General features: G+C 52.6%; 2 protein-coding genes across 4 annotated transcripts in view; one reads left to right on the top strand and one right to left on the bottom strand.

Moving 5' to 3' along the window:
* OTOF (otoferlin) overlaps positions 1-458 on the bottom strand; it is a 71,819-nt gene extending 71,361 nt beyond the window's left edge. For all 3 annotated transcript variants that reach the window (XM_046939401.1, XM_015285201.4, XM_015285203.4), the window contains exon 1: positions 215-458. In XM_046939401.1, coding sequence (XP_046795357.1) covers positions 215-293 — 79 coding nt within the window. In that variant the 5' untranslated portion in view covers positions 294-458. The remainder of the gene's footprint in view (positions 1-214) is intronic.
* Positions 459-4,396: 3,938 nt separating this feature from the next.
* Positions 4,397-7,047, top strand: C2orf70 (C2orf70 homolog). Its single transcript, XM_420014.6, has 4 exons — positions 4,397-4,485; positions 5,136-5,314; positions 5,506-5,618; positions 6,825-7,047. The coding sequence occupies exons 2-4, from the start codon at positions 5,186-5,188 to the stop codon at positions 6,967-6,969; spliced, it is 387 nt and encodes a 128-aa protein (XP_420014.2). The 5' UTR covers positions 4,397-4,485; positions 5,136-5,185; the 3' UTR covers positions 6,970-7,047.
* Positions 7,048-19,357: the final 12,310 nt, after the last annotated feature.

Raw genomic sequence — 19,357 nt, 5'->3', positions numbered from 1 at the left:
CAATTCTCTGTGCAGGGGGAAAATAGGGATGGGAACGTGGGGTGGCGTAACAAGGGACCGTCCCAAATTGGGGTTCACCCCCCTTTTCCCACTGCACAAATCCCTCTCCCCAGGGCAGTGAGGGCTCACACCCCTTCCCTTCCTAGCCATTGAGGAACCTGAGGCACAGCCCATCCCGGGACAAACCCCTCCACCACCGCCCCCCTCCCCGTACCTCGGAAAGCCGCTTTGGCGATGCGATCCGCTCTGCCGCGGAGGCCGGAGACAGTGCGGAGCTGCAGCTGCAGAGCCATGGTGTGGGGCGATGCGCGGGGATCGGTGCAACGCTGAGGGTAACGCTCAGTGCAATGCTCGGTGCGGTGCTCGGTGCAATGCTCAGTGCGATGCTCGCCGCGCTCCCAGCTGCGCTCCGAGGCACAACACGGTGCACACCCCCCTCCTCCAGCACTGAATTCTTCAATTATTCAGCAGCAGCACCGCCTTCCCCTTCCCTCCCTGGAGAAGGAGGTGGTTGGGAGGAGGGGGGGGGTGCGGGCTGCAGGGATCGCCCCTCTTCAGTTGTTAGGGTTTGGGAGAGTGACTCCAGTGGGGAAACTGAGGCAGTGCTCCCCCTGGGAGCGAGGCATCAACCTGGGAGCACTCCAAGCTGGAACCTGGGGGTCAACCATATCACTGGGAGGGGACATGGGGAGTGCATGGCAAGGGGCATAGATAACAGCTTGGCAGTGTGGGCTTGGTATGGAGAGGGCCATGCCTGGTAGGGCTACACATCACACTGCTCTTGGAACTTTAAACTCATCCTTTATTTTGAGGAAGACAATCAACAAGCATGAAGGCAGGGCTGTGATCCCAACATATCTTGCTTCCTGCTTGGAAACTTCCCAGCAAAGCCCATTTGCGGTGAGGAGTGAACCGAAGAGTGCTTCAGAATTCTCAGGGAGAGACAAGTGAGGGTGAAACCTCCATAAATGAGTAATAAAGCCCTGGAAATGAGGTATGTTCTTCCATCTACATTTGTCCTGCCAGTGGAAAAGATCCCTGTGCTCGTTCACAAGTGCATGAGAACGAAGAAACTTGTGGGGATTAATAGTGCAGATTAGGCTCAAACTGCATCATTTTTTTGGTTCCCAGTTGGTCTTCCTCTGCTGAGCTGCACGAAGTGGTGCTTCATCTACAGACCATACGCCTTCTGTACCACGTAGCTAATTAGAAACCTCTTGCTCAGCAGCAGAAAGTTGATAGCGAAGTACACTCAGCGTGAGGTGCATTGGCTGGGGATGCACGTGGAACAGTGCAGGTGGGTTGTGCGAGAGCTGCACCTGAGAGCTGCACCAGCAATGAGAGAGAGACCTGATAAAGAACGGGTCTGCTTATTCCTGGTCTTTATTTATATGGAGTCCCAGGCAGGGTTTAATTCTGCTGCTGGAAAATCGCAGGCAGAGGGCTCGTGGGGAGTGGTGAAGGGTGGTGTTACCCTCAGACTCTGGGCAAAGTAAGAAAGTAGAAATTAGGATAGAAGATGATGTCCACATATTGTGGGGTCTCCTCCATGGGGATCCCCAGAGCCTCTGTCCGTGGTGCTGAGGGACCTCAGGGGCACTTCCAGCCCCAACCACCCGTTGGCTTTGGGGTACACAGGAGCACATCTGTAGCTCTCCCTGATGGATCTGGGCTGAATCCACATCACTGCATAGTGCTGCTGATGTTTGTCTGCTCAGGACTAAAGATGCCTCCGGAGTTCAGTGCTCTTTTGGCTGGGGGAAGATCTCCACCTGTAGCCTTGGGAATTTGTCTATCTATGACAGTTAAATTGGATAATGAAGATGAGCAGGAACAACATGTTCCTGAAGACACTCAAGGTCAGGCTGGACAGGGCTCTGAGCACCTGATGGAGCTGTGGGTGTCCCTGTTCATTGCAGGGGACTTGGACCACATGGCCTTTAAGGGTCCCTTCCAACTCAAACTGTTCTATGTCTCTATACAGGGTGATAGGACAGGAACCCAGTTGCAAAGCCAACTGAACTCACAGACTGTCAAGGTACGGTGGATCCAAAACATGCCCTTCAGTGTGGGAGAGGAAGGATCTGCCTTCACAAATCCAAACACAAATTTCAGTTTTCATGATGTCTCTGCATTTTTCGCATTGCTGCACGTGAATAGAATTACACGCCCACCTCTGAATCACCAGTGATTTTTCTTATTTACCATGGCCTTACACCAAAGATAAAGAGGAAAGTTTAGCTTCCCAGGGCAGGATCAGGCCATAACCAGTCTCCCTACACATCCCATGGCACCAATATCCATTACAATAAATCCAACCCAACCACACATCCCAAAGCAATCACTGCTCTTGTGATAATGCTACAGAACTTTAAGTCCAAAATTAATGAAATTTTCTCTTCTTAAGTCCTTTTCTCTCATTTTTTTCCAGTTCTTCTCCCACGCTTGGAAAAAAAAAAAATCATTATCAGCCTCCCCCTTTGTCAAACCATTAAGAGCCTTGATATTAATTACAGTGGGTTGCTGTGTTTTTCTGTTCCCTGTTGTTGTGGGCAGCACCAGCACCTTATCCCTGCAAGTGAGCATTGCTCTGCTCCCAGTCCCCACCTTTCCCACCCCAGCTCTTCCCAAATTGCTGTAAACGGCCGTCCCCCCTGCACTGAACCTCTTTCATGCTGAAGGGTTTGGGGGATGCAACTGTCATGTGTGAGGCGTTGTGGGATAAGCGCTTATCACAGCATCATCTGTAATTCTGAGTGCTGCAGTGGGCGGCTCTTGCATGTGTGTCGGTCTTGGGAAGAAAGGGGGGGAATGCTGTGGAGGCAGTTTCTGTATGTAAGCAGAAGGGTGAGAAAATGCAAGGGCTTGCTAAGAAGCCTCTCCAAAGGAAGTCAGTGCTTGCCATGTGTCCCCGTGAGTTCTGCAGACTGTGCATTTCACTGGGTGCAGCCATCCCACAGCTGCAGGGATAGCAAAACCTTCACAGAGCTCCAGAGAAGGGGAAACATCTGCTGAGAAGAGCTGCTCTGGGCATGCGTTGGAGTCCCAGGCTCTCCAGCAGGTTCCGCAGTGCTTTATTTGCAGAGGAAACTGCTGCAGATTAGAGGTGCCATGGCCAGCAGCCTTTGGCCTTCCTACCCTGGCTGTAGGAAACCCGGTCCCCTCCCAGCCAGAGGCTTCAAGGAGTGCAGCCCAGCTCTGTCTTTTGGTAAATCCATTTGGCCTTTTGCATCATTTTTCATTTTCTTTCTCTTCTGCCTCCGGTATCCTCTGAGACCGGTTGGAAAGCCGTGGTTACAAGCCCAACAGCCTTCCACCCTTTTTTAAATGCCAGAGCTGTACTTGTTACTCAGCAGCCAGAGCAGTGCAGTAGCTTCCTCAATGGATGGATTCTTTATTGTTTTCCCCCTTTATTTTTTGTTAACAAATTTTTTCATGGAGGTTCTCCCATTCTCTTGAATGTAGAACAACCAACGTGAGCGTGGTGGTGATGGATTGACGGTAGGACATGATGATCTTGGAGGTCTTTTCCAACCTCCACAATTCCATGATTCAATGAACCCAGCTTTCCTAATCCAGAAGCAGGCTGTCAGGATGCACAATGCTTTCCCAGGAGAGATCTCCCATAGCAAAGACCATGTGCAAACCCCATCCACTTTTCCCACCAGTCCTGCATTGGCTGAATGGGAAAAGGTGGAACATAATTGAGCAGTTCAGGCCATGCTCTGGTTGGTCAGGACATGCTGCCAGAAGGTCTTCTCACCCTCTGGGTTCCAATTTTCTTCTCTTTTCCTTTTCATCTCATTCTTCTATTATTATTTATTTAGTCATTCGTTCGTTTGTTCCTTCATTCATTCATTTGTCCCTTCATTCGTCCATTTCTGTTCAATATCTCAGACCTCAGGCCAAGATGCAAATAAAGAACAGCCCCTCTGGTTCCCACACATCCCCGTGCCTGAGTGCTCATCCTTGCAAGTCCAGTGGGATCGTTTTAATTGAATGTGCATCTGTCTGCTTGTGCAATGGCTTTTACATTGGTTCTCTATGGGCGATTGACCCTTCCTAAAGGCTTTTTGGGGCAGGTCCACGGTTACACTGCTGGGGCAGGAGAAGAGCCCACAGTTCCCTTTACAGAAAGAGTTGATCAAAAGGAAAAAAAAAAAAAAAGAAGAAGAAGAAGAAGAAGAAGAAAAAAACACCTAAAGAATGCCAACATGGAGACATTTCTGCATTCCCCATGGAAGGTGGGGTGAGGGCAGGGTGCAGGGGTTGTTGGGATGCGGGCACTGGGAGTAGGTGATGTTCACAATGGGTACTGGGAGTGAAGGGAGTGTCAGGGTGCTGGGGTTGAGTTCTCCCTGTTGCCTGGTGATGGTGTTTGTGAGCCAGCTGAGGTGGGGACAGAACAGAACGGGACAGATCCAGGTTGGGCTGAGGTAACTACTGTGCAAGGACCCTCTGCACTCAGGATTGTGCTGGAGCTGGGTAGGGGCTGAGCATGGTCACATTGCACCCTGCACCCTGCATGGACCCAAAACATCCCTCATTCCTGCGAGCATCACTGGGCTCCTGCTCACCCTCACTTGTAGACAGAGCTATGGTCGTGGGATACATATCTATAAAAATAATTCTCCTCTGCTCATTTGAGAACATCATTTTGAGGCATCCCACTGACAGCTCGCTGCTCGTTTGTGTCTGAAGGGCTCTCAGTGCTTTCACCCCTGGAGCTGATTTGCTGCCAAATCTCTCCCATTCCTTTCCATCCAGCTGCTCTGGTAAATAGCAAATTGTGGCCATGCTGCAGATAAAAGCAAGGAAAAGGTGCAGCAGTGGGAACAGACAGGGCACCTAACTGAGATATATGTATTAACAACCTCTTCTTGTGAAAAATCAGCTTTGTGCTTCAGTGAGCAGAGCCCTGGTGCTGAACCTTGCTCAGATACCATCAAAGGGTTCAGTGTGCAGCATGCAAATCACTGCTTCTGGTTCCAGATGCACAGTGAGGACTGGGCAGGAGTGGCCCTCTGCAGCACGGCGGCTCTGTCAGCAGCATCCCCTTGCCCAGGGAACCCTTAAAATGCAAAACGTGATGCTGAAAAGGGAAAATGAAAACTGACGCCGTGTTTCCCTTGCAGGTAGCAGAGCACATCCCGAGCACAGCATTTTTCCTCTGAGAAACCCCACCATGATGAGCCCACAGCGTCCCCAGCCCCCAGCGCCGTACCCAGGCGAGGTGCAGGGGCACTGCACCCCCATGCACACCCCCTTCAGCCTGGACAATGGGAGGTCCCTGGAGCTGGACAGGTTTTACAAGGTGGGGATAGGATGGAGATGGTGAGCCCTCCTCTGCTGCCTGTCCCCAAATCCCTGTCTCCATGGGGTCTTGTTGAGGGGCTTTAACCCAGTGGGTGCAGTGTGCTGAGCAGCATCCTGCAGACAGAGGCAGTGCAGGGCTGGGAAAGGGTACCAGCCCAAGCCTCTCTGCCTCTTTGCCTTTGACTGCAGCTGACCCAGCAGCAACGTGAGTTTTACCAGGACAAGACCGGGACACGTCACCCCATTCCCTACTTCATGCTGCCTGAGAAGGAGAAGGAGAAATATCCACACCCACTGGACCTGTGAGTCCACAGCAGGCACCCCCATGGCACAGCAGTACCCACAGCTGGGTCTGTGCAATGAACCCCAAGATTTGTGGGATTAGTAGAATGCACACCTTCCCTTCCCTTCCCTTCCCTTCCCTTCCCTTCCCTTCCCTTCCCTTCCCTTCCCTTCCCTTCCCTTCCCTTCCCTTCCCTTCCCTTCCCTTCCCTTCCCTTCCCTTCCCTTCCCTTCCCTTCCCTTCCCTTCCCTTCCCTTCCCTTCCCTTCCCTTCCCTTCCCTTCCCTTCCCTTCCCTTCCCTTCCCTTCCCTTCCCTTCCCTTCCTTTTCCGTCCCCTCCCCTCCCCTCCCCTCTCCTCTCCTCTCCTCTCCTCTCCTCTCCTCTCCTCTCCTCTCCTCTCCTCTCCTCTCCTCTCCTCTCCTCTCCTCTCCTCTCCTCTCCTCTCCTCTCCTCTCCTCTCCTCTCCTCTCCTCTCCTCTCCTCTCCTCTCCTCTCCTCTCCTCTCCTCTCCTCTCCTCTCCTCTCCTCCCCTCCCCTCCCATCCCCTCCCCTCTCCTCACCATCCCTTCTTCTCCTGTCCCATCCCACCCCCTTCTATCCTATCCCACCCTATCCCATGCCATGCCTTGCCATCCTATCCCCATCCCATCCCATCCCATCCCATCTCATCCTGTCCCATCTCATCCCCCAACCAACTGGGCAGAGTGCTGGGCTTCGGGGTCTTCTGTCCAATTGAGAATTACTGGTATTTTCTACAAACAAGCATCCTCCCAGCTGTACATTTGAAATCCAGCATGTTGGCTTATTCCATATCCCTCACAAGAGCTGCTGTACCGGAGCAGCATCCCTATCCCATCTCCTCACCCGCATCACCCCAAGACAGAGCGCTCCGTCATCCTGCCACGGGGATGCACAGCAGCAAACGCACGGAGCCCCTTTGCCTGCGGGGTTGGGAGCATCCCCACGGCAGGGTGGGGGGCACCGGCACGGGCAGCAGAAACGCTCGGGGGCCCTCTAGTGCCCGGCTCGGGATGGAAGAGTTCCCTCCCCCACATCTACCTTCTTTCCCCCGCTGCCGGACCGTTCAGTCGGGCGCGAATTCCCACTGCAGTGAAGCTGATGGAAGCTGCTTAAAGCTTGACCTCCCGTAGGTCAAGCTGCCCAGAGTTCCATCTTACCACCTTTCCACCTCCAGAAGTAATTCCTTCCTTACATCTGCCCCCAGCCCCCAACTCAGTGGGAAGACACGGTGGCACTTAGTGCGTGTGTCCCCAGAGAACCTGCACACCTACCAGACGTTCCCATCGGGGAAGAGGGTCACCTCCCAGGAGAGAGAGGTCCGCGACAGCTTCTTTGAGTACAGGGCGTAAGCAGCAGCATCCTTGGGTGGAAAGCTGGTTTTCCATCTGGGGAAGGTGTGATAGTTAATAAAGCTGAGATAAAGGAGAGGGAACCGAGTGCTGGTGTGTGTCTCTGTGCATGGGCCCCACAAAGGAAGGGGTTGGTTGTTCATCAGAGAGCTGCTTCTGGTGCTCAGAGGATGGCCAGGGTTGAGGATGGGTAGGGGATGAGCTCGGGTCCAGTCCAGTCCCCATGGGGCCAAAAGGGCTTTGATGGGGTGTCACCAAGTGGGGTAGGAGGGATTATGCTCATGAGGGTCGGTGGTTGGTGGGAGGGAAAAGAGACATACAAAGGGGAGGGAAAAGTGCCCGGATTGTGCAGCAGAAGGGGATGACGGGGAGACCCTCCAGGTGTGGGGACAGCAGGGAACAGCACAACCATAAACATCTCAAAGGGGCAGCCAGGGCACTGAGGAGAAGGGCTGGTGCAGGGGGATGTGTGGGACCTGCTCAGTCCCACCCCACACAAGGGCTGAGCAGGACAGTGGGGGTTAATGCCTGCCTGGCCTCACACAAACCCAACCAAATTCTATATCGTTTTCAAAGCTACTGGAGAAACAAATGGAAGGAAGACATGCTTGCGAATACTCCACTTGGTTTGACTTTGGGGGGGGGGAGTGGGGCTTTTCCAGTAGGAAGGGCACTGGGAGGGCTCCTGCAGAGCGCATTCATCCATCCCAAGCCAAGGACCATTTCCAGTGTTCACTCTGTAGCAGGACAGCGTGACTGGGAGGGGAATGAGTGCTCCCCTGGGTGTGATCTCTGCTCACTCAGGAGCCCAGAGATGGCTTTTAGTGCCTTTTTATTGATTTCTCCTCCACTCGCTGACATCTGAAGTTAAATAACCCTTTTACCCTCATCTGCTCATCACTCCCCCCCGCCAACACATTTCGGGCATGCTGATGGGGACCGACACCTGCAGCACTTCTGAGTGTGTGTTCAACGTGTCGAGAAAAGTTCTCGTGCATTTTAGTGCATCTCCAAATCCCCTTTCAGCTCCTGCAGGGTCGCAGTTGGCAGCAAGGCAGGGCTGTGACTGCTTTTTAGGACTTGCAAGCAGGCACAAAAGGAAGCGGATCACCAAGGGGCATCTGTTTCCTTGCACTGAAAGAGCAAATTCATCACTGGCATTGTTTTTACCAAGTAGAATTTGCTCCCTGGAGGGACATTGCACGCTGACCCTTGAAATGGTAGATGAGGAGTCCTGGGAGGGTCTCACTGGGTGATTTATCCCCAATGAATGGTTTGAGACCCATAGTGCGGGCTGCGTGGGGATCAGCAGATCCCATAGCCAGCTCAGAGACTGTTTTATACACCAAATGTGGACCATTTTTACCCTTCTGTTGCTTTTTCAGAGCCCTTCGTGGTCCCTCTGCATCTCATTGCCATCGGCCTGAGCCCCTCAGCATCAACCCTGGGGACACTGCAGTTCTGTTACCCATCCTTGGGACACCGGGCAGCATCGGAGTGAGGAAATCTCTCTCTTTCCTCCACTCTGGCCAAGATTTCTGAGACAGATTCATCCTCACAAGCGCCCTCCCAGCATGTGGGATGCGCTTGGCCATGGGACGCAGAGGCCACAGCCAGCATATCCTCAGATGCAAAGGTATGGGATACAGAGGGCTTGGGGCAGCCTTCGTGCATGGCAGGGAAAGGGGGGCTGAGTGCACCCAGGAAAGGGAGAACAGCCCTGAAGATGTCCAGTGGAGAAGGCAGCGAAGCATGGAACAGTGGAGAGGTGGTGGATGCCCCGTCCATGGAGACCCCCACGGTCTGCATGGAGCTCTGAGAACGTGATGGAGCTGTAGGTGTCCCTGTTCGCTGCAGGGGAGTTGGATGCGGTGGCTTTTAAGGGTCTCTGACAACTTAAATCACTCAATGACTCCATGTGTTTTCAGCACAGGAGCACCTGAGCCCCTCAAGAATGCCCACGGCCCCCGCAACTCCATCCGAAAGGAAAGTCGCAAAAAGGGGAGGGGTCTTCCACCTCGAAAAAGGGTGAGAGAGGGCGGGGGAGCTGAGCGCTGCGCTCCTTGAGCATGGGGAGGAGGTTTTCCCCTCAGCCTGCCGGGGCCTTCCTCCGCTTCTTCCGTTAGAGGGCAGCGCAGCCCGCAGGATACGGGCACAGAGATGCGATCCCGGTCCTGGTCCTGATGCCGGTCCTGGTCCTGATCCCCAGCACCACGGCCGGGGGCTGTGGGAGATCCCCCAGGAGGAGCCCCCACCGCTCTCTGCTCCCTGTGCCAGGGCTCCGGCACCCACCCAGCACTGCAGTGCTGCTGATGGGCAGCTCCTGGGCTCCCGGCTGTGCCCTGTGCCCCTGGGCTGCCTGGGCACCGCTGAGCAGAACTCCATTCCCTTGCACCTCCTGTGAGGATTTATGGCCGCGGTGGGATCCCCCTGAGCCTCCCCTGCTCTGGGCCGAGCAGCCCCAGCTCTTCCTGCTCTCCTTCCCCACATCCTGCGTTTAGCTCTCCCCACTGGGAGGCCATGTGCTTTGCACGGGCGCTGACCTACATCTGAGCATCCCTCCTGCCCGAGCCCTGCTCCCAGCGCAGGGTCAGGGTGAGTGGAATGGGATCAAACGTCCCCTGCAGTGCTTCCTGCCCCAGCAGCACAGCCAGGAAGGCACAGGCTCACTTCTAGCAGGGGAAAGTGCTGACGTCTGCAAGAGCTGCCTGCATTCTCCAGCTGCTTTTGCAGCTGCTCTCATCCCTCGGAGCTGGCAGCTCTTGTCTGGGGAGAAGGGATAGCTGCAAAGTGCTTGGGGACAGGTGATAGAAGGAGCCGGGGGCTCGAACCATCTGGGGACCGGAATGGCTTAGCAGGATTACATCTCCTTAGTCTGCTCACATCTCCTGGCCCGGAAGAGATCGTCCTTTGTAGCTCAGCTCAAGCCTGGAAGTGGAGGCTGCTGTGACCCTCAGAGACTGCAGACTGGGGATCACCACCAGCTCAGGGTGCAGGACCACGAGCATGCTCATTGCACCCCAAAACTGGGGACCCCTCGTGACCGTCCTTGCACCCGGAGCCCCAGTCCCACTGCTGCTTCCCTGGTGGAGCAGCCTGCAGGTGGGTGTTTATGGGGTGCTTTCAGTGCCCTGACAACTTGTTTAATGTCCCGTGCTGCAGCTGCCCGAGCCAGCTATGCTGGTTCTTTCCACCTCCCTCTGTTTAAACTGCGAGTCCTTCAGCCTGGGGGTGTGTTTTATTGTGTATTCACTCGGGCAGGCAGCGCAACGGCTGGCGTTAGGCAGGGCTGTTAGATACTTGCATAAAACAGATGATCCATAATCATAAAATGTTTGTTTTCCGACTTAATGTGAAGAAAACCAAACCCCTCTCTGCTACCCCCCGGCTCCGCTCAAAGTGTGTTTGTACAAAGGCAAAGCAGAGCCATTCCCTGCGTTTGGTGCTGGGTTCTCTACATAAATAACCGAGGCAGGCGAGCGTGAGCTGCCTGCTGCAGACCTCCGTCCTGTAATTATGTGCCCGTGCACGGCTGTGTCTCCTTTATTGTCTGCTCTGCACATAATGGCAGCCTGGGGACAGCTGCTTGAGTGTTTATGGCCCTCCCAAAATGCAAAGCGTGCATCTCAAACGATCCGTCGTGCATCCAAATGATCCACCGTGCATCTGAAACAATACGCAGTGCATCCAAATGACCCACTGTGCATCCAAAGTGATCCACTGTGCATCCAAGATGTCCCAACATGCATCCAAATGATCCATCAGGATTCCAAAGTGATCTAAAAAGAGATGATGTAGGATGGGAGCAGCTGTGTTTCCATTACGCAAACACCAAAGCAGAGTTTCCAGCAGGTGTCTTGGTGGCCTACAGAGGTGCTGCTCCCATCCTTGAACCCAACAGTGTTATGAACACCCCTTAAACTGGTCCAGACAGCACACCCTGAGAATGGCTGGAAGCCCACAGCAGAGGTTTGGAGCTCAACAGAGCTCTTGAAGGCCCCTTCCAACCAATGCCATTCTATGAGTCTGTGATTCTACGATTCTATGAAACAGACCTTGCTGGAGACGTGGGGACAAATCTTTGTGAGGTGTGGATGTGGGGAATGGGAGACACAACCACAGTGACGGGTTCTGATCATCTCAGGGAGGTTCAGCCCCACACGGTCCATTTATTGCACAAAGACCTTTGTGGCTTTCAGGTGCTGAGTGTTGCTCACAGATGCTGCAGAATGCAGATTTGAGCAGTGAGGGGGGAGCATATTTTATAAAGTATCTTCAGCTTGTTTGGTTTGGAGATGCAAATGCAAAGTGCAACCATTGCTGCAAATGGTTGAGTTGCTGTTTCTGAAATGAAGTGGAGGACGCAGGGGACAGTTGGTGGCCTCTTGGAGGTCTTCATGCCCATGGGACATTCCAGAGCCACCTGGAAGTCCTCCACCCCGCTGTCCTCTGGTCTCTCACTCTGAGGATGAGCCCTGGGGTTCCTCAACAAGAAAACAGTCCTGTGGTGTGACTTGGAGTGAGCTGGGGGACAGGAAGTAGGGCACGGTCATGACGCACTGGTGCGAAAGAGATGCTCGAGGTGTCACCGAATGGAAAAAAGCAGGGAGCCATCTGCGCCTGGGCATGTTTACATAGCTCCAAATGTCAGGTGGTGAATGTGAGAACAGGGCAGAGGGACGTTAGGAGGCAGAAGGATGGGCGCGGGCCCTCCGGCAGCACTGGGGGCATGGGGATGGGATGTGGGACATTGGGGTTGCAGGCTGGGTATCACCAGCTGGGTGCTGCCCATGCTTCTCATTCTTTTTTTTTCCAGTTTTGTTTTTTTTTTTTTTTTTTTTTTTTGTCTTAACTTGCAGTGCCTGCGACAGCTCTTTGCTCTTACAACATTTTTTCCAGGAGCTTGTAAAGCTGAGTGGGGAGATTTGTGCAGTCCTTCACGCAGAGAGCTTCAATTAAACATGTGAAAGTCAAACACACGCGGTGTAATTCAGCCTGACAGTGTATCTAAATACTCTGAGTTCTCGGGTTTTAATTAAGTCCTCCAGTGCTATCGCTTGATTCCATAAGCACCACTCAGTCCTTTCCCACTTTATTTTTTTTTGCCCTTTCTTGGGACAGAAGAACAATTCCTGCACAGCTATTTCCATCCATACCATTTCCTGCGTTTAAAACACTGGACAGGAGATGCTGGCTACACTGAGAGGAAACCTGGATGGGTCACAAAGGCATAGGATGATTCAGATTGAAAAAGACCTCTAAAATCAAGTCCAACCCCAACCCATCCCTACCATGCTCACTCACTCAAGTCCCTTAATAGACTCATGGAATCATTAAGGTTGGAAAAGACTCTAAGATCATCAAGTCCAACCTGAACCTGTCACCACCATGCCCACTGACCCATGTCCCTAAATAGAATCATAGAATGATTCAGGTTGGAAGACTCTTAAGATCATCCAGCCCAACCCCAACCCATCCCTACTGTGCCCACTAACTCGTGGCCCTAAATAGAATCATACGGTTACTAAGGTTGGAAAATACTCTTAAGATCATCAAGTTCAATCCCAACCCATCACCACCATGCCCACTGGCACATGTGCCCAAGTAGAACCATGGAGTTACTAAGGTTGGAAAAGACCCTAAGATCATCCAATCCAAACACAACCCACCCCCACCATGGCCACCAAACCGTGTCTCCAATGTGCCACATCTCCACACCTCCCAGACACCTGGTAGAAGTGGTGGAATTATTTTTGCCTTCCAATAAACCTTTTTTAATATTTCGTTTCTGTTTACAGTGATGCCAGGAATGGAACCAAAACCCCCACAGGGACCTCAGCTCATCCATCAGCCCCGGGTGGGTCTCCAGCCCCCGGGGGATTTGTCCCCACATGCCTCTGAACATAAATGTGTGGCGTGACGTGCGACGGCAGCGTGGAGCACAACACGTCTCCTTCCCCTCGCACGTGCCGTGCTGTTCTCTCTGTAATCCCTGCAGTGACGCAGCCGGGGCTGCCGTGAGCCCCCACCTCGGGCTGCGGTGAGCATCTGTCCCCCGCCCGCTGCCATCTGTGCTGCCGAGGGGAAGGAATTACACCAGGCTGCCCATTAAAGTGTCCTTCAGTTTGGCTGGGGAAGGGATGGGGCGCAGCAGCACGGAGCGTGGCACAGGCTGGGTGCACACTGGATATGGGTGGAAAGTCTGGAGCCATCTTCCCACCCGTTGCCATCCTCTGCCCAGTCTCTCTCTTCCTCCGTCCCACTGTTATATGGGGCAGGACACGTGGGCGTTGCTTTCATGCCCCTGTGCTTTGCCAGGGCTGCAGGCAGCACTGCTCCGGCACGGTCCTGAGTTGCTTGCAGCAGGGATTTGCCTTCGAATGACAAGCTTTGCAGTTTCGCATGAAAGTCACGAAGATGTGCTTAGAACAGCTGTTGCTTAGGGCCAATGGCACGCACCCCGAGCAGGACTGCGTCCCCATCTATGGGAAGAGCTGAGCAGCATTCAGCCCCGGACAATAAATTCAGCTGTGCTAGAATGATATCCAAACGGTTTGCAGGAGCAAATGGCACATACATTATATATATATATGTATATATATATATATGCATATATGCATATATGTATGGGGGAAAGCTTCATCCTAGCTTCGTACTCTGGACCAGCCTGGACCCACAGGGAGGGTCCTCCTAGGGAGCTCTGATTCCTCCCACCATCGCTGCAGTGTTGGCTCCCAGCCCTTCCAACCTGCTTTTCCCTGCATGGTTACAAAGCTGCTGCTTCCAGCCGTTCTGTCCCAGGAGGGGCAATTATACCCTGCGACGAGCTTTCTCCCTTGCCTTTATCGTGATGTGTGGAAGAGCATGAAGGGAATTGAATGAGGGAGCTTCGCAGTCAGCACCAAGCCAGACTGCTCAGCTAACCCACTGCAACAGGGGAGGGCCAGGAGAAGGACAGGATCAGAAGATCCCAGATCAAAAATCTGTTGAGATTCCTCTCCACCAGTAAACCCCCAGCTCCAGTTTGCCCACCCAGAGCCTTCCCTGCAGGCTTGGGACCACCCCACAGCCAGAGCCCAGCCAAGCTGCCCTGGGAATGCCCAGGGGTTGCCATGAGGTGGTGGCACAGGTGATGTTCCCAAAGTGGCGTTCCCAAGGTGGTGGCACAGATGGTCTCCCAAGGGTGGTGGCACTGATGCTGTCTCCATTTTGGTGTCCCCAAGTTGAGGGTACTGGTGATGTCCCCAAGGTGGTGGTGATGATGATGGCCCCTCAGTGGTGTTCCCAAGGTGGTAGCACAGATGGTCTCCCCAAGGTGGTGGCACTGATATTGTCTCCATTTTGGTGTCCCCAGGGTGGTGGCACTGGTGTTGTCCCCATTTTGGTGTCCCCAAGTTGGGGGTACTGGTGATGTCCCCAGGCTGGTATCCCCAAGGTGGGTGATGTCCACAGAGTGGTGCTCCCAAGGTGGTGACATTGGTGGTGACCCCAGGGTGGTCACAGCATTGATGATGTCCCCAGGATGGTGTCTCCAAGGTGATATCATTGATGATCCCCCAAGGTGGTGGCACTGGTGTTGTCCCTGTTTTGGTGTCCCCAAGGTTGCGGTGCTGATGATGTCCCTAAGGTGGTGACACTGGTGGTGTTCCCAAGGTGGTGGCATTGGTGGTGACCCCAAGGTGGCGTCCCCACTGTGGTGGCAATCCCCAAGCCATGCAACCTCACGCTCAGCCACCTTAAACCTCGCACAGCTTAATCATCCCCACTTGCTCAAAGCGACCCAGCCTCGTGTCCCCCATTGATCATTGTGTCGTAGGCAAAATCCCTCTGGGAGGATTTAACACTTCCTTTGAGCTCTGACAGGAATACTGAGCAGCTTCAGGCTGGGAGCAATCCATCAGCCCTGCTGCAGGAGCCAGAGCTTCCCTTCCCTCCAGGCACACCAGCACCAGTTTTTCTCTAATCTTAACATGTGTAGCTTCTCTGTTAATAAACTACACGCATCGTTCTTGGTGCATATACAGGCGGCGTTGCGTCGCCTCTTTCAGGGCCATGAGATGTGTGTAATGGGAATTTTCTAACAAGGCGTTTAATCCCTAAAGCATGCAAAATGATTAAAATGGGAAACAACAAAGGGGAAATTAAAACAAAACAAAACAAAATCAGAACGAAAATAAAACCAAGGAAGTCGTGGCTGCACGCTGTGCATATGTCATCCCCCTTCGGAGGCACACAGCTTTCCTGCACTCATCAGGCTGTCTGCATGGGAGATACTGCTCTCTGTGTGCGGTGGATGTGTTAAAGGCCAGGCTGGCTGCGGGAAGCATGACACAGTGTTGGTGCTGTGCTATGAGGCTCCTCTTGTCGCTCTGATAATGGGACAGATGCGTTCGTGGGCAGCCCAGCTGTGCACTTCTGGGGCTGTGCTGGGGCTTGATGATTTCCCTTGTTAATGGAATAACTTCAGCTTCGGGCTCTCTGGGTTCAGCCACTGAACCAAGCGATCCCTTCTTTTTGCCCTGCTCCGCTGAGCACCACTCTCGTTAGCAGCCTCCTCACCATTAGGACAGCTTCAGAGATCAGTGGGTTTCCAGGCGCAGTGGATCAGATGTGAGCAAAATGAGCCATTTGTTCCCCTCACGCCTGCTACCCGTGGGAGGTAACTAATGAACAAGAGCCGAGGATCGCACTTATCCTAAATACAAATCAGGTTGTGCGGCGGTGTTGTTAGAAGGGAACATCCATCCTAAGTGTCCCTGGGCTGAAACTGCAGATAAAACCACCCCCATTTGCATGGGATCACACAATCAGAGAATCACAGAATCGGAGGGGTTGAAAGGGGCCTCCAGAGATCATTGAGTCCAACGCCAGCTTCTGGGGTTCTGCTGGATTTGGGGGATGTTAAGGGGAAGGCAGGTGGCTTTGTGTCATAATAAGGAGCTCTGCTCATGGGAAGAGAGTGGCAATGGCAATGCAGGGCTGAGAATGGGCACAAAATGTCTTTGTATACCCCTCACTGAGGAGTGCCCCCCACCACCAGTTTGCTCTTTGTGATACCTCTGCTGGTTTTTACCATGGACACCCAATCTCTTTCTTAGTGGGAGACATTAAAGTGTCCAACACCTCCTTGAGCTCTGTAGTGAGTGGGATCTTGCATGGCTGCTGTGAGGGGTCTGAATGAGCTTCATCTGCACCACACTGGGTTGATCCCCAACTGGCAGACCATGGGTAGATCTGGAGGCTGCCAGTAGAGAACTGTTGGGTGCTCAACAGCAAAACCCAAGGGAACGGCGTGGAGCTGCATTGGGGGGGTCAGGTGTGGGTTAGGGAAAGGCTCTGCCCCAGAGGATGGTAGGCATGCTGCAGGCTGCCTAGGGCAGTGGGAACGGCCCTGAGCTGCCAGAGCTCAGGGGTCAATGGGACACCACTGTCAGCCATAGGGTTTGGGTTTGGGTGGTGCTCTGTCAAGCCAAGAGTTGGATTCAATGATCCTTGGGTGTCAAATTGAGGCATTCTATGGTTCTATAAGAAGAGTTCTCATCAGCATCTAAGCACTTATTCCAGTCTTATCCCTTGCCCTGTCCCCTTTCACAAACAGTGAGCCAGGCTGGAAGATGGATAGGCTTTTAACAAACCTAAACAGACTTCACCCCACTACATCCATTTTCTCCTTTGGCGGCTGGAGGGCTGTCTGATGGATGGGCTGGTGTGTGCGAGTTGTTTCCAGCAAGTGCTTGAAAACAACAAGGAAGGAATGCTAGCAGCATCCTCCAGAAAAATAACGTTCCAAGCTGGGACTTGTCTTTGGGGCAACAGTCACCTCCAGAACCAAGTCCCAAACTGCATCCCACATGTGCTCCCATTGCAGTCCACGGAGACCTGGTCCCAGAGAAATCTGGTAGATCCTATACTTGTTAATCACTCTGGTCTCAGTTCCAAAGTCCAAAAGCGGAGCTCTCCCTTAGGCAGCTCCAGCCCCACATGGGCACCATTCCATTTTATGAGACCTGGCATCCCAACTTCACCCCAGCAAGGGAGGGAGCGTCTGCAGAGGGAAATGGTACAAAGAGTGCGGAAGGATGGTCCTTCTGCCAGCCTTGTTCCAAGCACTCTCCTGAATGGTTGTGCGTGGAAATCAGCGGTAGTCTGAGTAATACATTGCAAGTGCTATACTTGGAGGAATCATTTTCTCTGGGGGACTGGATGGATAATTATTGCCCTTTTAGTGTGTTACTTGGACTCGTTGGCGCTCTTCGGCCTCTCTGGCTCTGACTTAGCCTGCCAGCATCCACTCAATCATCAAACACATTTGGGTAGTGAAATTTCCAAGAAAATGTAATAAACTGGTCCTTAGAGACTCCATTTCATGTTGTGTTGGAGATGAAAGCTAAGAGGAGCTGGGTCACATGAGAACTCCAGGCACTTACAGACGCTATCTCTGCTCACATCATGACTCACAGCTGTCCTCACCAGAAGACAGTGCCAGGCAGAGCTCGGTGATGGGAAAAGGCTTACTGGGACCATCCCGTGCAGATGCGTGGGTCCAGATGTGCCAACGCCAGTGGTGCAGAATGAGCTTCTGCCATGTGGTCTCCAGGGAGCAGCAAGGAGGGACTTGGACGATGCCCTCCAAATACAGACTTGGGGGTCACTGGTAGAATCGCCAGCAGATTTAAGGCCAAAATATGCTTGGGGACTGTGAGCAATGTCCTTTCAGCCTGGGCCTGGAGTAGGATAAGAAGTACATTCAGAATTAAGGAGAATAACTGAGCATAACGGAGCTTGCACCCAAAATGCACTGATGTGCACCCCATCTCCCCACAGTACAAAGCCCAGGGAGGAAAACAGCCTCTCGGTTTTCTCCATCTCGAACAAGCTGGGATGAGATAATTTCATACAACTGTTGTTCTCTTCTGTTTTGCTGCTCTTCCATGCGTGAAAGGAAGCAAGGGCTCTCCTAATTAAGTTGTTGTTGGGCAGATGTATGAGCCACTGAAGAGTGTAAAAGAAAAAACGAAATAGGTTGCAGCTTCCCTGAGATTTTTCATTCAGGGGAATGAAACTGTGCAGGGCTATTATTTTTTCATCCGGTTTCAGTAATGAAACAATTAAACTCCCCTCTTTACTGAAGCAGAACTCCAGAAAGCAGCAGAGTGAAGACATCACCTGTGTGATGCCTTCCGCAGTTTGCCTGCTGAATACTGAGTGCAGAAACAGTTGCTGCTGCTCAAAGGGGGCAGACACACACACACACACACAAAGAAGAGTATTTCACTATTTCAGAGAATAAATGTTTCCTAATATCCAACCTGAACATCCTCTGGCACAACTTCAGGCCATTAACTCTTGTCCTATTGAGTCTTCTCTGTGTTCCAGATCCCAGGGGCTTTGCTTCCCAGCAAGTGCTTCCTCCTTCAGCTGCTGTGATTTCTGTCTCTTTAGGGGGTTGATAAGGGATGATGTGGGCCAGTTGGGTCATCTACTCAAGGGCCCTGTGATCCCATACACCATCTCACATCACCCTCTCATCTCATCATCCTACCACATCTCATCTTCTTTCATCTCATCTCACCCCATATCAACTCATCCCACGTCAACTCATCCCACCTCATCTCCAGAACAGGAACTAATTCAGGCTTAAAAACACTGTTTTGATTCCTTTCTGCAGAACCATTCTGCCTGAACAAGGAAGACAGCCTCTCTGTGAAATGATCAGATGGGAGCTGGAAGCCAACTGAAAGAACTGCTTCCTTCACCATCTGGCATCACAGACCTGTGCAGGTCCCCTCTTCTTGAAACAGTGAAGAAGTTCAAGGTGTGAGGGGATTCCCTTTGCAGGACTCTTGTATAAGGGATGTCAGCGTGCCTGGTGATGCAGGCAGATCTGAGATCACCCCCCAATGGATGGAGGCTCTCCAATGGACATCTCTCCTACACCATATTGGAACAGAATAATGGACAGTGGTGTAGGAACAGGATCCACACACCCAGTTCTGTGTTCCCGGCTGTCACCAGGAGCAGATATCTGAGCACCAGGGCACAGTGATGTTCTCCTGGTGCTTTACCCACTCTCCAGTGAACCATGTTGAAGGGATGGGGGAGACACCAGGTGACAACTGGGTCTTATGTGCTTTCCCTGAGCAATCACAACTGATATTGATTGGGGCAGATTTGGATGAGATGAGTATGGACTGAAAATGGCCATTCTTACAGTTTGAATCCCAGGTAATTCATGGGCTTAGTTTGCTCGTTTGCAGCTTATCTCCATTAAATCATGCTTGGACTACTTGCCTCTGCACCCCATGTACTCAGCACCATGCATTTACAGAGGGGATTCCTATCTCAGCCCCTTTATCTTGCAGTTCCCTTTCCTGTCCTGTACTCAGTA

Source organism: Gallus gallus, chromosome 3 (assembly GCF_016699485.2).
Source record: "Gallus gallus isolate bGalGal1 chromosome 3, bGalGal1.mat.broiler.GRCg7b, whole genome shotgun sequence".
NCBI lineage: Eukaryota > Metazoa > Chordata > Aves > Galliformes > Phasianidae > Gallus > Gallus gallus.
This window is presented reverse-complemented; position numbering and strand designations above follow the sequence as displayed.

What these genes read in the sequence shown, in the direction of transcription:
- C2orf70 (XM_420014.6), top strand. Translation starts at nt 5,186, where the DNA reads ATGATGAGCCCACAGCGTCCCCAGCCCCCAGCGCCGTACCCAGGCGAG. An exon ending in AGCTGGACAGGTTTTACAAG is followed by an intron (nt 5,315 to 5,505) that starts GTGGGGATAGGA and finishes CTTTGACTGCAG; the next exon opens with CTGACCCAGCAGCAACGTGA. An exon ending in TATCCACACCCACTGGACCT is followed by an intron (nt 5,619 to 6,824) that starts GTGAGTCCACAG and finishes ATCTGCCCCCAG; the next exon opens with CCCCCAACTCAGTGGGAAGA.